Source organism: Mytilus edulis, chromosome 3 (assembly GCF_963676685.1).
Source record: "Mytilus edulis chromosome 3, xbMytEdul2.2, whole genome shotgun sequence".
NCBI lineage: Eukaryota > Metazoa > Mollusca > Bivalvia > Mytilida > Mytilidae > Mytilus > Mytilus edulis.
This window is the reverse complement of record NC_092346.1, coordinates 83,892,226-83,906,174: the sequence shown is the minus strand read 5'-3', so window position 1 is coordinate 83,906,174 and position 13,949 is coordinate 83,892,226. Positions and strand designations below refer to the sequence as shown.

Here is a 13,949-nt window from a genome sequence, read left to right as displayed (position 1 = left end):
CCCTACCTTGATGAGAAGACTCTGTCCAAAGCTGAACTTAGACAAAACAGCAAATATAATACCAAACACCATCATTCCTATAGAGACGTATTGTGACAATCCCTACCTTGATGAGAAGACTCTGTCCAAAGCTGAACTTAGATAAAACAGCAAATATAATACCAAACAGCATCTTTCCTATAGAGACGTATTGTGACAATCCCTACCTTGATGAGAAGACTCTGTCCAAAGCTGAACTTAGATAAAACAGCAAATATAATACCAAACACCATCATTCCTATAGAGACGTATTGTGACAATCCCTACCTTGATGAGAAGACTCTGTCCAAAGCTGAACTTAGACAAAACAGCAAATATAATACCAAACACCATCATTCCTATCAGCTGTAATATTCCTGAGCAAGCTATGTAAGGATCAAACTGAATCTGTAATAGATAAACAGGAATACTAAACATCAAAATGTGATTAAATCTAGATTCAGATCCTACTGAGAAAGTACTGTTGACAAAACTTGACATTTTATATATGATAAAAGGAATTTTTATTTTGCCATGAATTTCAGGAATGTTGTTGTGTATTTGTGTATACCTCTGATTTTTCTGGAATTTAGTATTCAAACATAACATGATCAATCTTACTTTTTTAAACTTAAAGTCATAAGAAACCTCAAATCAAAAAAAATAATGAATATGTTTTTTTTATAACTCAATGGATAGTTTTCATTATAAAACTTATGTACATATACTTTTTTCTGAAGAAAATTCTTTAATTTATTCATATTTAGAAGAAGTTTACTTTATTTTAATTGCTTCCTTCCAGGAAGCAATTTCCCCGACATATTTTCCGTATGCAAAGTGACCTCAGTGTGACCCATCTCGTAAAAATCCGGTGATCAAAATACGCATGGATGTCCTTAAAATAAACTATTATCTGAATTTACATGTTAAACACGTGCTTAATTTCCATGCTTTTTTGTTTATTTTTTGTCGATTGTTGACAAACAGGTGACAATCGTTAAACTTCGCCTTCAAAAGACGAACTTTAATTACCTGCCATATTTTCACAACAACACTGACCGATTGAAAAAAAAAAAAATGACGATTATACGAAATTTACACGAAAAAATTATAAATTTGTGCACAAAAGACTAAGTTATTGATGTTTGTATGCATTGGTTCAAGAATTGGAAGAACATTATTTTTCACCGGTAACTCGTTTCTTATGACTTTAATATAAAGAATTTTCATTCCCTGCGCCTTCAATAAATATATCAGTTAACTAGAACTGAGAGTACCCTCGCAAAACTGTGTTATTCTTAAACGTCTGTCGAGCTGTTTATGAGTTGGGCTTAAAAGATTTATATCTCATATTGCAATATTGATGTATTTAAAGTTGATTATCTCCCATCAACCATATTGATTATATTTGTTTATGCATGTCCTCAGGCAGCATTTTTTAAATATCATCAATATTGTCTAACAATTAAGAAGGAGCTACATTTACAATTTACAAGCCTCATAGACATATAGACTTCTATTCATTTAAGAGCCCAAATTAATCATGCCTGTTAGTGTTAAAAACTTTTAAAAGTCTTTATTCAAAATTTCTTGGATATTGAATTAAAAGCATCAAAACTGCTGAAAATCCACATGGAATAGAAGAAATTTAAACAATTACCGGTCTCTGTTTGTTGTGTTCATAGTTATATCTTTGTGTTCTATTGACCACTGATTTGTCACTTCCCATGAAAGGTACACAGTACTTATTGACAACTTCATTTTTATGTACAGCACCTCTGTAAGATAAAGTAACAGACATATGTCACATTAATAGTTATAAAACATCTTATGTCATAGTAATATACTAAGCAAAACATATGTTTGCCCTATTAAACAGTTGCATCATCTAATATTTGAAGCCTTCAAAATGGATTTTTTTAATGTATAAGATGTCATACTATATTAAAGAAAAACAATATTCACAGTGAATGCAGCAGTTACAGAAAAGATCTAGTACCGTGTTATGCAAATTAATCCGATAGTAGTGCTAAATTACTGGTACTATTAATATATCCTCAGTTTTTTATCTGAAGAAAAGTCCTACATTTCCATTTATACTGTTGTGTATTATACTTTACATTAGGTTGATTAGGTTGATAACATATAATGGCAATGTGCAGTTTCCATAACATATAGTAAATTTATTCATGAATACTGTACATTGAATTTAAAAAACTTAGATTTAAAAAAAAAAAGATTCAGGTGGTTCAATTTCAAATGAAAGCAGTCCAATTCCTTCTTATTAATTGTTTAAAATAACTTTTAGAGATGAGACAAAATATATTTAGATGAATATTCTATCGAAGAATAGAAGTTTAGTTATTTTGGATGTGGTGTTGCACCTTTTAAAATCAAAACTGGAAGGTAAGAAAACTTGAATGTAAATGAAAGAACACACAATATTAAGCTCTATAAGAAATATCAAAAACCTATGATTGACAGTTGCTACACAAAATACAGCAGAGAGTTACAGACAGATGCACAGAACAAAGAAATTTGAAAAAAATGTATAAATAGCCATTTTGTGCAAGAATATATAAGTATATGGTAAACCAGAAGTTTATAAGCAATGAATGTGCAAATGCTTAAAAGAGTTTTATTTCATCAACCGCAGGGGCGGATCCAGCAATTTTTAAAAAAATGTTTCCAACCAAGGATAAAAGTTTTTTTTCAAACCATATGTCCCCATTCAAAAGCATTGAAAATAAATTTAAAAAGGGGGGATTTTCCAGGGCTCTTGATTTAATACTCACTGAACCCCAAATAACAAAACTCAGGAAGCTCTAATTTGTAGTTGTCTAAAAAAAATGTGAGGAAAGTTCCTCAATGACTATTATGTATTAGAATATTTAAGTTTTCAGTTAGTAGGAAGTTGAGGAACAATGAATTTGAAAACACATCATGGTTTAGAATTTTGACATAATTAAACCTGATACCAAATTCCAGGAAGCTCTTATTTGTAATTCTGTAAAAAATTAGACAAATGTTCCATGGGATAGACAAATGGACAGACAGTCAGAAAAAAGGTAAAGTGTCCTTTTAACACATTCTATGTTACCGTTTTGGAAGTTTAAAGCTTGGCTTTGGTAATGGTTCTGGATAAAGAGAACGCCTTAAACTCTTCAGCTCATTAGCATGAGCAAAGCCATAAACAGCTGATTCTAATGTTGTCACATTACCTACTAAACCCTAAAATAAATAAGTTTCACTGATTTAGTTTTGTATCTATACACCCAATAACCTATTGATTATTTTTAACGCATAGGCATTGCATGTCTCAGCCATTAGAAATCAGGTGGCAATTTGATTTTCATGGCTGTACCTTTTATTTAACCTGTATTTTGGTTTTGGTAATGGTTCAGGGTACAGAGATTTTCTCAAACTCTTCAATTCATCAGCATGAGCAAATCCATAAACGGCTGATTCCAGTGTTGTTACATTAATAGCTATACCCTTGAAATAGAAATTCAATTGGATTTTTTTTTTATTAATAAAAGTACCTTTCAGCAACAAAACACAGGTAAACTAATAATAAAGCACAGTGATCTCAAAAAACATTCCTGATAATATATTGTTGACCGATATGAAACAACATATTTTCAAAGCTGATACATTTTTTTTTACAAAATACTAATGCAGCTAACAGCATTTCTTTAAATGAAAATAATCATTCACCAAACCCTCATTTTGGGATGACTTATGCCATGTCCCTATGAAGTAGTTCTAATGGTATTTGGAAAAGACTTTGCCAGCTCCTCAAAAGATTGAAAGAATATTGTGCCGAGCCATGAGGATATCACTATATGACGTCTTGAATTTTTAATATGTAACATTATCAAGCAAAGCAAAATCTATGTTTACTTTACAATAGTATATAAATTTCAAAATTCAGCTTTAAGCTCCTTTAGTCAATTGCATGATTTTTTTCAAATAATGTAAAACTTTCTTTTTTAGAATTTTAGATGGAAAACAAGCATTGAATTTTGTAGGAGAATGAAAATGTGTTTGATTTATTTGTTATATCTTTGTCTCTTCTTAAACCACCTACTTGAATATGACTAATGTTTGTATACAGTTGAAATTTTGAGTACTAAGGGAATATATCAATAAAATACAACTATGCTTAACAAAATGAAAAATCCTGATAAGAAACTGATTAATGAAAGTATAAAGTTTTACCTCTTTTGCTTCAAAGTCCAGATAAGCTTCGATGGAATTGATTTCACCTGTAAATAAAAGAAAAGTTATTGATCAGATGAATACTGATGTCAGTACATTCTTATACTGTTTAAGTTCTTGAATTTGAAAAAAATAGAAAAGAAAATTTTATTCATATCAAGTACACTAAAATATTTCAAATGTAAGTGGTTTTTAAAGACAGAATTGTATATGACTGTGTTGGATAATCGGTTGAAATCACCAACCGATTATCTATTATAATCGGTTGACAGCAAACAACCGACTATCTGTTATAACCGCATCATAATACCTTGCCCTTTTTTTTAAATGAAATCATGCATTTATTCTCATTGTACATGTCTAATGTGTATATTCCATATCATTGCAGAGTTTTTATATTCATATTTGATCTTTTGTTTCCTTTTCATATTTTATTTAGCAATTAAAACATTGAATTAATAAGAATCAAGATTCATATTGAACATATTTATCTCATAATTACAACATTAATTACCAACAGTGACACTAACATTTCTAAATTTCAATGGTGTAACTCACATTACAATTTAACAGTGACACTAACATTCCTAAATTTCAATGGTGTAACTCACATTACAATTTCAATAACATATTTGAATGCTTCTAATTAAGAAAAGATATATAAATTTTTTAACTTTAAGAAATTTAAAATTAACAGAAAAAAATAAAACAATGCATTTGCATTGAAATATATACAGTAAACAAAGGGGATTAAGCCAATGTCTGTTAATTCGTGAAGAACGCTTTTTTTCACTTTTGTGATCATTATTTTTCTGTAAATTGTGTCATTTGTGCGTCTGAACTTATAATTGCAAGAATGCGGAATTATTACATAGTTGAACTGTATCCGATGTGTGATTTTTATATTTTCATTGGCGAACAAATTTCAGAAAATTTACAAAAAATAAACGATGTCTGACAAGCAATTTGGAAAGGAATATGATGTTTTTGATGCTACAACTGGATAAAACATTAATAAAAGGCAATTTGCAACACGTTCTAATGAAGCAAAGAAATTATTTCTTCTAAAATCAGAATTATTTTATGTACGCTCTCAAGTAACAAGTACCGGTATTGAAAGAAAGTATTTCATACAAAGTTATTAATTTTGAATAACATTCCATCAATCTGTATGTATTTATAGTCAATGCTTTTGTCACATTTATAAACTAGAGGCTCTAAAGAGCCTGTGTCGCTCACCTTGGTCTATGTGCATATCATAAACGAAGGACACACAGAGGGATTCATGACAAAATTGTGTTTTGGTGATGGTGATGCATTTGTAGATCTTACTTTACTGAACATTCTTGCTGCTTACAATTATCTATCTATAATGATCTTGGCCCAGCAGTTTCAGTGGAAAATGTTAGTAAAAATTTACAAATTTTATGAAAATTGTTAAAAATTGACTATAAAGGACAATAACTCCTTAGGGGGTCAATTGACCATTTTGGTCATGTTGACTTATTTTTAGGTCTTACTTTGCTGTACATTATTGCTGTTTACAGTTTATGTCTTTCTATAATAATATTCAAGATAATAACCAAAAACGGCAAAATTTCCTTAAAATTACCAATTTAAGGGCAGCAACCCAACAACCGGTTGTCGGATCCATCTGAAAATTTCAGGGCAGATAGATCTTGACATGATAAACAATTTAACTCCATCAGATTTGCTCTAAATGCTTTGATTTTTGAGTTATAAGCCAAAAACTGCATTTTACCCCTATGTTCTATATTTAGCCGGGCAGGCCATCTTGGTTGGATGGCCGGGTCACCGGACACATTTTTTAAACTACATACCCCAAAGATGATTTTGGCCAAGTTTGGATTAATTTAGCCCAGTAGTTTCAGAGGAGAAGATTTTTGTAAAAGATTACTAAGATTTACGAAAAATGGTTAAAAATTGACTATAAAGGGCAATAACTCCTAAAGGGGTCAACTGACCATTTCGGTCATGTTGACTTATTTGTAAATCTTACTTTGCTGAACATTATTGCTGTTTACAGTTTATCTCTATCTATAATAATATTCAAGATAATAACCAAAAACAGCAAAATTTCCATAAAATTACCAATTCAGGGGCAGCAACCCAACAACTGGTTGTCCGATTCATCTGAAAATTTCAGGGCAGATAGATCTTATCCTGATTAACAATTTTACCCACGTCAGATTTGCTCTAAATGTTTTGGTTTTTGAGTTATAAGCCAAAAACTGCATTTTACCCCTATGTTCTATATTTAGACTTGGCGGCCATCTTGGTTGGATGGCAGGGTCACCAGACTCATTTTTTAAACTACATACCCCAAAGATGATTGTGGCCAAGTTTGGATTAATTTAGCCCAGTAGTTTCAGAGGAGAAGATTTTTGTAAAAGATTACTAAGATTTACGAAAAATGGTTAAAAATTGACTATAAAGGGCAATAACTCCTAAAGGGGTCAACTGACCATTTCGGTCATGTTGACTTATTTGTAAATCTTACTTTGCTGAACATTATTGCTGTTTACAGTTTATCTCTATCTATAATAATATTCAAGATAATAACCAAAAACAGCAAAATTTCCTTAAAATTATCAATTCAGGGGCAGCAACCCAACGTGTTGTTCGATTCATCTGAAAATTTCAGGGCAGATAGATCTTGACCTGATTAACAATTTTACCCCCATGTCAGATTTGCTCTAAATGCTTTGGTTTTTGAGTTATAAGCCAAAAAACCCATTTTACCCCTATGTTCTATTTTTAGCCATGGCGGCCATCTTGGTTGGTTGGCCCGGTCACGCCACACATTTTTTAAACTAGATACCCCAATGATTGTGGCCAAGTTTGGTTTAATTTGGCCCAGGTGTTTCAGAGGAGAATATTTTTGTAAAAGTTAATGACGATGGACGACGACGGACGACCGACGCAAAGTGATGGGAAAAGCTCACTTGGCCCTTTGGGCCAGGTGAGCTAATGATAAGTTTTGGTGGATAACCTTGCATTAATGAAAACAACTAATCTAATCTAAGATTGTAATGAAAAATCTAAGATTGCAATGAAAACTGTTTTTTTTCAATGGAAGGTTTTGTCACCAGTTCTTATTTTCAAGCAAATAATATGTACAGATCAACATCAGATTTTCATAAAAAAAAAAATATATCTAGAATTACCTTGAAACTTCTTTTGTGCAAACACAACTCCCATTTCTGCTGGTATGCTATCAAACCCACATGTTCCTATTATATACACACCGGCTTCTTTAGCTTTATTGTTATACATCAACTGCATTCTTTCAAGGTACTAAAATGTAAGTCAGAACTAGATGAAGAGTCTGTAAGACAGAGATATATATACAAACTTACCTGTGCTGATTATGTTGGTTACTTCAAAGGAAATAAAATTTGGCTATCACACATTTTTTGTAATGTTCATTCAATTATTTCCAAGGAAAAGCTTAATATTTGAGTTGCAACTGATAATTTACAGTAGATTTTAATATAATTACAAGAATGTGCCCCATCCACACTATCATTTTTTATGTTCAGTGGACCGTTAAAATGGGTTAAAAACTCATTAGGCATTAAAATTAAATAGGTCATATCATAAGGAACATGTGTGCTAAGTTTCATGTTGATTGGACTTCCAACTTCATCAAAAACTACCTCGACCAAAAACTTTCAACCGAAGCAGGACAGAAGAACGAACGAACAGACGCACAGACCAGAAAACATAATGCCCATAAATGGGGCATAAAAATATTTATTTTATTTTCTAGTTTTGATGATGACTGAAATGCTTCAATACTATACAAAGAATAGCCATAGTGGGAAAGATTCTTTATTCTAAGAAAAATATTCATTGGTCATTTTTATGCAAACAAAAATTACATTTTTTGTTTTAATATACAGTTGAATGTTTCCTAAATGTTAGGTCTGTGTTAGGCTTTGTTAGTCAACTATCAATTTCTTACATACTATTGAGAATAGAAATAGGGAATGTGTCAAAAAGACAACAATCCTACAAAAAGACAGAAAAAAGCTGAAGGCAACCAATGGTTCTTCAACACAATGAGAAAATCCTGCACTCAGAGGTGGTCTTCAACACAATGAGAAAATCCTGCACCCAGAGGTGGGCTTCAGCTAGCCCTAAACAAAAAATGTACTCAGGTACGTCCCACTAAACTCAAAAACATAAATGAACTAAAATTTTAAAAACATACATAGTTAAACTAATTACGCACTACCACTATTCTCTTCAATGTTAACAAAATGATTTTCTTCAGCATTTTGCACAGAGAATATCCTTATATGTAACTTATTAATTGTTAATGTTTACTATCTCCCATTATTTTAACCAAGCAGTAGTTGACACCTCTTCTCATTATTTTAACCAAGCAGTAGTTGACACCTCTTCCCATTATTTTAACCAAGCAGTAGTTGACACCTCTTAACAATGTACAATATCAATTACCTGTGGTTTACTATCTCCCATTATTTTAACCAAGCAGTAGTTGACACCTCTTCCAATTATTTCAACCAAGCAGTAGTTGACACCTCTTAACAATGTACAATATCAATTACCTGTGGTTTACTATCTCCCATTATTTTAACCAAGCAGTAGTTGACACCTTTTAACAATGTACAATATCAATTACCCTTGGTTTACTATCTCCCATTATTTTAACCAAGCAGTAGTTGACACCTCTAAACAATGTACAATATCAATTACCTGTGGTTCACCACTTATATCTAAATGACTGGCTCCACCTTCAATACATGCTTTTACAACTCTCTCCCCATGGAAACGGTACTGAAAAGATATAATCAATCATACAAAATATATCATAGCTTACCCATTTAAAATTATGCAATTATTTTTACTATTTAATTGATGGTATAAGCATTGGGTTATAATCTTTCAAGAAGATTGGACTCTAAAACTTTCATCAAATATGTCTGTAGTATAAATTATGTTTTGAATATATCAAAAAGTGTCTCACTGGGTTGGTTATAAAGTCATAAGAAACAAGTGACCGGTGAAAAATAATGTTCTTCCAATTCTTGAACCAATGCATACAAACATCATAAACTTAGTCTTCTGTTCAAGAATTTTTCCTTTTTTTCGCATAAATTTCGTATAATCGTCAATTTTTTTTCAATCGGTCAGTGTTGTTGTGAAAATATGGCAGGTAATTAAAGTTCGTGTTTTGAAGCCGAAGTTTAACGATTGTCACCTGTTTGTCAACAATCAACAAAAAATCAACAAAAAAGCATGGAAATTGAGCACGTGTTTAACATGTAAATTCAGATAATACTTTATTTTAAGGACATCCATGCGTATTGCGATCACCGGATTTTTACGAGATGGGTCACACTGAGGTCACTTTGCATACAGAAAATATGTCGGGGGAATTGCTTCCTGGAAGGAAGCAATTAAAATAAAGTTAACTTCTTCTTAATATGAATAAATTAAAGAATTTTCTTCAGAAAAAGGTATATGTACATAAGTTTTATAATGAAAACTATCCATTGAGTTATAAAAAAACATATGCATTATTTTTTTTAATTTGAGGTTTCTTATGACTTTAAACCACAGTAAGTGCAAAATTCCCTTATCCATTTCATCATAGATAAAAACATGTTGGTTTGCCTGTTAAAACAAAGATCAATAAAGAGGAGGGTTCTGGGGAAATGGTGACGTGTTTGTGATCATCTAACAAAACATTTTAATCTTTGCTTCCTAGACCAGGTCTTTAAAGCTAAAATGGAAAGCAATTGGGAATAAATCTTTTGAACTAGAAACTTAGTATCCATTAATATAACATCTGGTTGACTTATAGATAACTGATAAACATGTACATCTAACAACAAAAATTTATGTATTGTAGTGCTAAGCATATACCCACTCATATTTCAAAGTATCAGAAAAGGAAAAATCATTTGTCTCTCAGATCTGAAAAGTGCACACAAGTTATAGCTCATCACTAACAAAATGTGCTGATTAAATATGAATATGAATGAATGACAAAATACATGTAATTGTTTATGAAAATATATTGTTCATATTTAGAAAACAATTTTAAAACAAGTACATTTATACATATGTTATATGATTTAAATGAAATAATTAAATTATTACATTCATAAATTTGAAATTCATGTTTTCTGCAAATTATAAATTTTGTCTCCACACATGTAATGACTATTCAGTATTCATATAAAAAAATTATGATGACTTACTGGTCCAACACAGTTAAGGACAATTTTAGCTTGCTTTGTCATTTCTAAAATAGACTCATCACAACCAGTATCTGCTACAATGACTGGGACACTTTCAAGATCTTTACCTAAATTGTATAAAGTAATAAATATAATGTTTAACAAGAATGTCCCACTCGCATTGTCATTTTCTATGTTCAGTAGACCGTGAAATTGGGGTCAAAACTCTAATTTGGCAAAATTGTTTTCCACCATCGTTCAAAACTGTTATCGCTTTTTATAGCCTGATGCCATTTTTTTAGCATTAATCAAATGCAGGTAATTGCATAACCCTTAGGCTTTTTTACATAATAATCCAATACAGTTCTTACGCCCAATTAAGATCACTAATCACTTGTACCTGAGCTTGTACAGGTAGATCAACAAACCAGACTTACTGAGAATACTATCAGAAGATAGACGATTCATTTATCGAATTATTCAACTAAGTTTCAGCAAATGCTTATTATAATTTGGATGAAATAAATAAATAATCCAGTTACAAGGGAAACCCTTTAACAAGTCGAACAAGTGCTTTTTAGTATTTTGACTAATGCAATCAGCATCCCCCATTTTTAAGAAGTACAAAATAAGACGTAAAGCATTAATATTATTTCATCATGGGTTCATGACTTCTGAATTTGACAGTGTCCGTGAAAAATAAGCTCCACATGATTTTTAACCCCCATATTAAACAATTACCAAAAATAGCAAGAAAACTACATGGGGACCTTCATGACAGCTTTTTGTCATTCTCGACTAAGGGGGTACCATGAAGGCTTGGCATTTAAATGGTCACAAACGGCAATTAATGAAAATATTGATACTTCTATAATGAAAATTCAAATAAATATAATTTAAATAAGCAATGAATTAGCATGTTCACCATTCCTTACATGGAGGGTTGGAATACTTTCGATCACATTACACTGTATGGCGTTGAAACGGTTTGTGATGGTGAATGTTCCATTGTTCAATTTTAATCAATGGAAATCCCTGACATATACAATAACAATATCATATGCAGTACATATATAATATATAGAAGAACTAACAGCACTATAATTGTTCAATTTGATTAGCTCACCAAGAACAAACGCACTATAATATTCTAAGCATGAGAAGTTTTAAGAACTTAAAACAATTTTAAACAATGTTTGTAGTATCAGCTTGGGGATCAGCTTGTACCGTTGTTTATGTAACTATTCGTTGTTACACAGGATGAAAGACTTGTTAAGGTTCCACTAAAGTCAAAATATAGGACACTTCATAAACATCAAAACTTTGCCTGTATTTTTCAACTTAAAATGATTAAAGTCCTACTACTAAACATATAAACACTTTGTAAATTGTAATTAAACTTGAGATTTTTGTGTTATCATCAAACTGGTTTTATGGGTAAACACTAAATTTTCCAAAAAATCTGGAGGCTTACAATACAACTTAATTTGTATACAATTGGTATGAACGAATACTGTTACATGTAATGCAGTACAAGCTAATGTTAATTTTTAAGAAAATGTATTGATTTACATGTACAAGTTTCAGTTAATTTAGTAAAATAGTTGTATCTAAGTGAACGAATATCTAAGGTACATGTACAATACAGAAATTGGACAAAAATGTTATTGAAACGTTTTCTGTGACAAAAAAAAACATTAGCTTGTACTGCATTATATGTAACAGTATTGGTCCATACCATTTTAAACAAATTAAGTCATCTCACAGGCCTCCCGATTTTTTTGGAAAATTTAGTGTTTACCCCAAAACCAGTTTGACCATAACACAAAAATTTCAAGTTTATTTACAATTTACACAGTGTGTATATGTTAAGTATGTTTAAATGAACATATGTTCCCATAGTTTAGAACTTTATTCATTTTAGGTTGAGAAATACAGGCAAAATTTAGATGTGTATGTAGTGTCGTATATTTTGACTTTAGAGGACCTTATATAATTAAGATCACTTCATCACATCAAGTCAATTGAAAGAAAATGCTAATTACTGCTGATTAATGTTGATGTCTGTTGATTGTTCCAAATTCTGTTATATACGTCTTTTTTATAATTATACCCAATAATCTTGAAAACTTGTAATGAAAACATAATCAACATAGCTGTTTTATACTCATCTAAAGAATATATTTGTCAAAGGCCAATTTTTTTAAAAGTACACCTTTTACATTATAATAAAATTCATAAACATTTATGAATTACAATTAATATATATCTTTATTTTTATTCCTTATAAATATATTTTTTATTGGGGCCGGATCGACTTTAAATATGGACCAGATCGACATTGGGCGTATTGGGCAAAATGCAATAGGGCACTAAAATAAAAATTCTAGTCATATCAGCACCTGGTATAGTCAATTTGGCACCTGGTTAAATCGGCACCCCATATAGTCATTTCGACACCCATGTTAGATATGATTAATATTTGGTTTTTTTTTTGGTTTTTTAAGCAAAAAGATGAAAATATAGAAGGGGTTATCCAAGTTTTTTTGCCTTATTTACATTTTCTGAGGGTCTGTATGTATTTTATTTGTTAATTTGTATTAAAGATTTTGGATGTTTTTATGCATGCTGCTAATTATATGATGATATATTTGGAATAAAAATGTGTTTTTTTAATAGAGATTGCTTTTAAAGTCATTTTCGTTTAACATTCACATTGGTTACTGTCTTTTCATCAATTTTTTTAATGCCCCCGCTGTGGCAGAGGGGCATTAAGTTTTATCCTTGATTTGTGTTGATAGGGACTCATTTTTTTCCCTTTTATTGTTCTAATTTTCTCACAATTAAACAGTTTGGGCGAGGGCTTCATTCTTTTTTATTACGTTTTTTTTTTTAAAAAACAGCATTAACTACATTTTGTACCTGTAAATAGTTCAGTGCTCTAGCTAGAAATCAAAAGGGGCAGGGTGCCAGTGGAGGGCAGGGCACTTTTTATGATAAGAAAAGGCACTGCTATTTTTTTTTGTCTACGTTTCTGTGTGTATCACGAGTTAACGAATCTCTTTTTTTTTTACTGTATATGTTGTATATGTTTTTTTTTTTAAATAAAGATGCTTTTCAACTATAGTCTTTATTTCATTGTTTGTGTAGTTATGAATGATATAGCACATCTTCTTCAACATATTATGTTTTTACAGTTTAACTTCACTCTACCCATTATCAAGGAATATGTGGGTTTTTTTGTTTGTTTTTTTTATCTATATAGGAATTATAGCTTTTATACAATTGCAACAAATGGAAGTTTTTAACGACCTTGACTGGCTATACAGCCCTTGCACGGTCGGTTATATATACAATTGCAACTGAGAGCATTACTAATTTAACAATGTTTAGAACATGGATTGCTAAAAGTATAATTATCAAGTAGAAATTGCAATATATATTTTTTAATATGTTCAAAGACAGTTAATATCT

The 13,949-nt window shown here is 30.8% G+C and overlaps 1 protein-coding gene across 2 annotated transcripts in view; it reads right to left on the bottom strand.

The window, feature by feature from the left end:
* LOC139517632 (saccharopine dehydrogenase-like oxidoreductase) overlaps positions 1–13,949 on the bottom strand; it is a 33,032-nt gene that overhangs the window by 11,058 nt on the left and 8,025 nt on the right. The window contains exons 2-8 of one of the 2 annotated variants that reach the window (XM_071308875.1): positions 10,497–10,603; positions 8,986–9,066; positions 7,428–7,557; positions 4,240–4,286; positions 3,383–3,513; positions 1,679–1,796; positions 307–426 (exon numbers count right to left, since the gene is read on the bottom strand). In XM_071308875.1, the coding sequence (XP_071164976.1) occupies positions 307–426; positions 1,679–1,796; positions 3,383–3,513; positions 4,240–4,286; positions 7,428–7,557; positions 8,986–9,066; positions 10,497–10,603 (734 nt within the window). Of the gene's footprint in view, positions 1–306; positions 427–1,678; positions 1,797–3,118; positions 3,250–3,382; positions 3,514–4,239; positions 4,287–7,427; positions 7,558–8,985; positions 9,067–10,496; positions 10,604–13,949 lie in introns of both variants that reach the window. The other variant, XM_071308876.1, reaches the window with a different exon arrangement.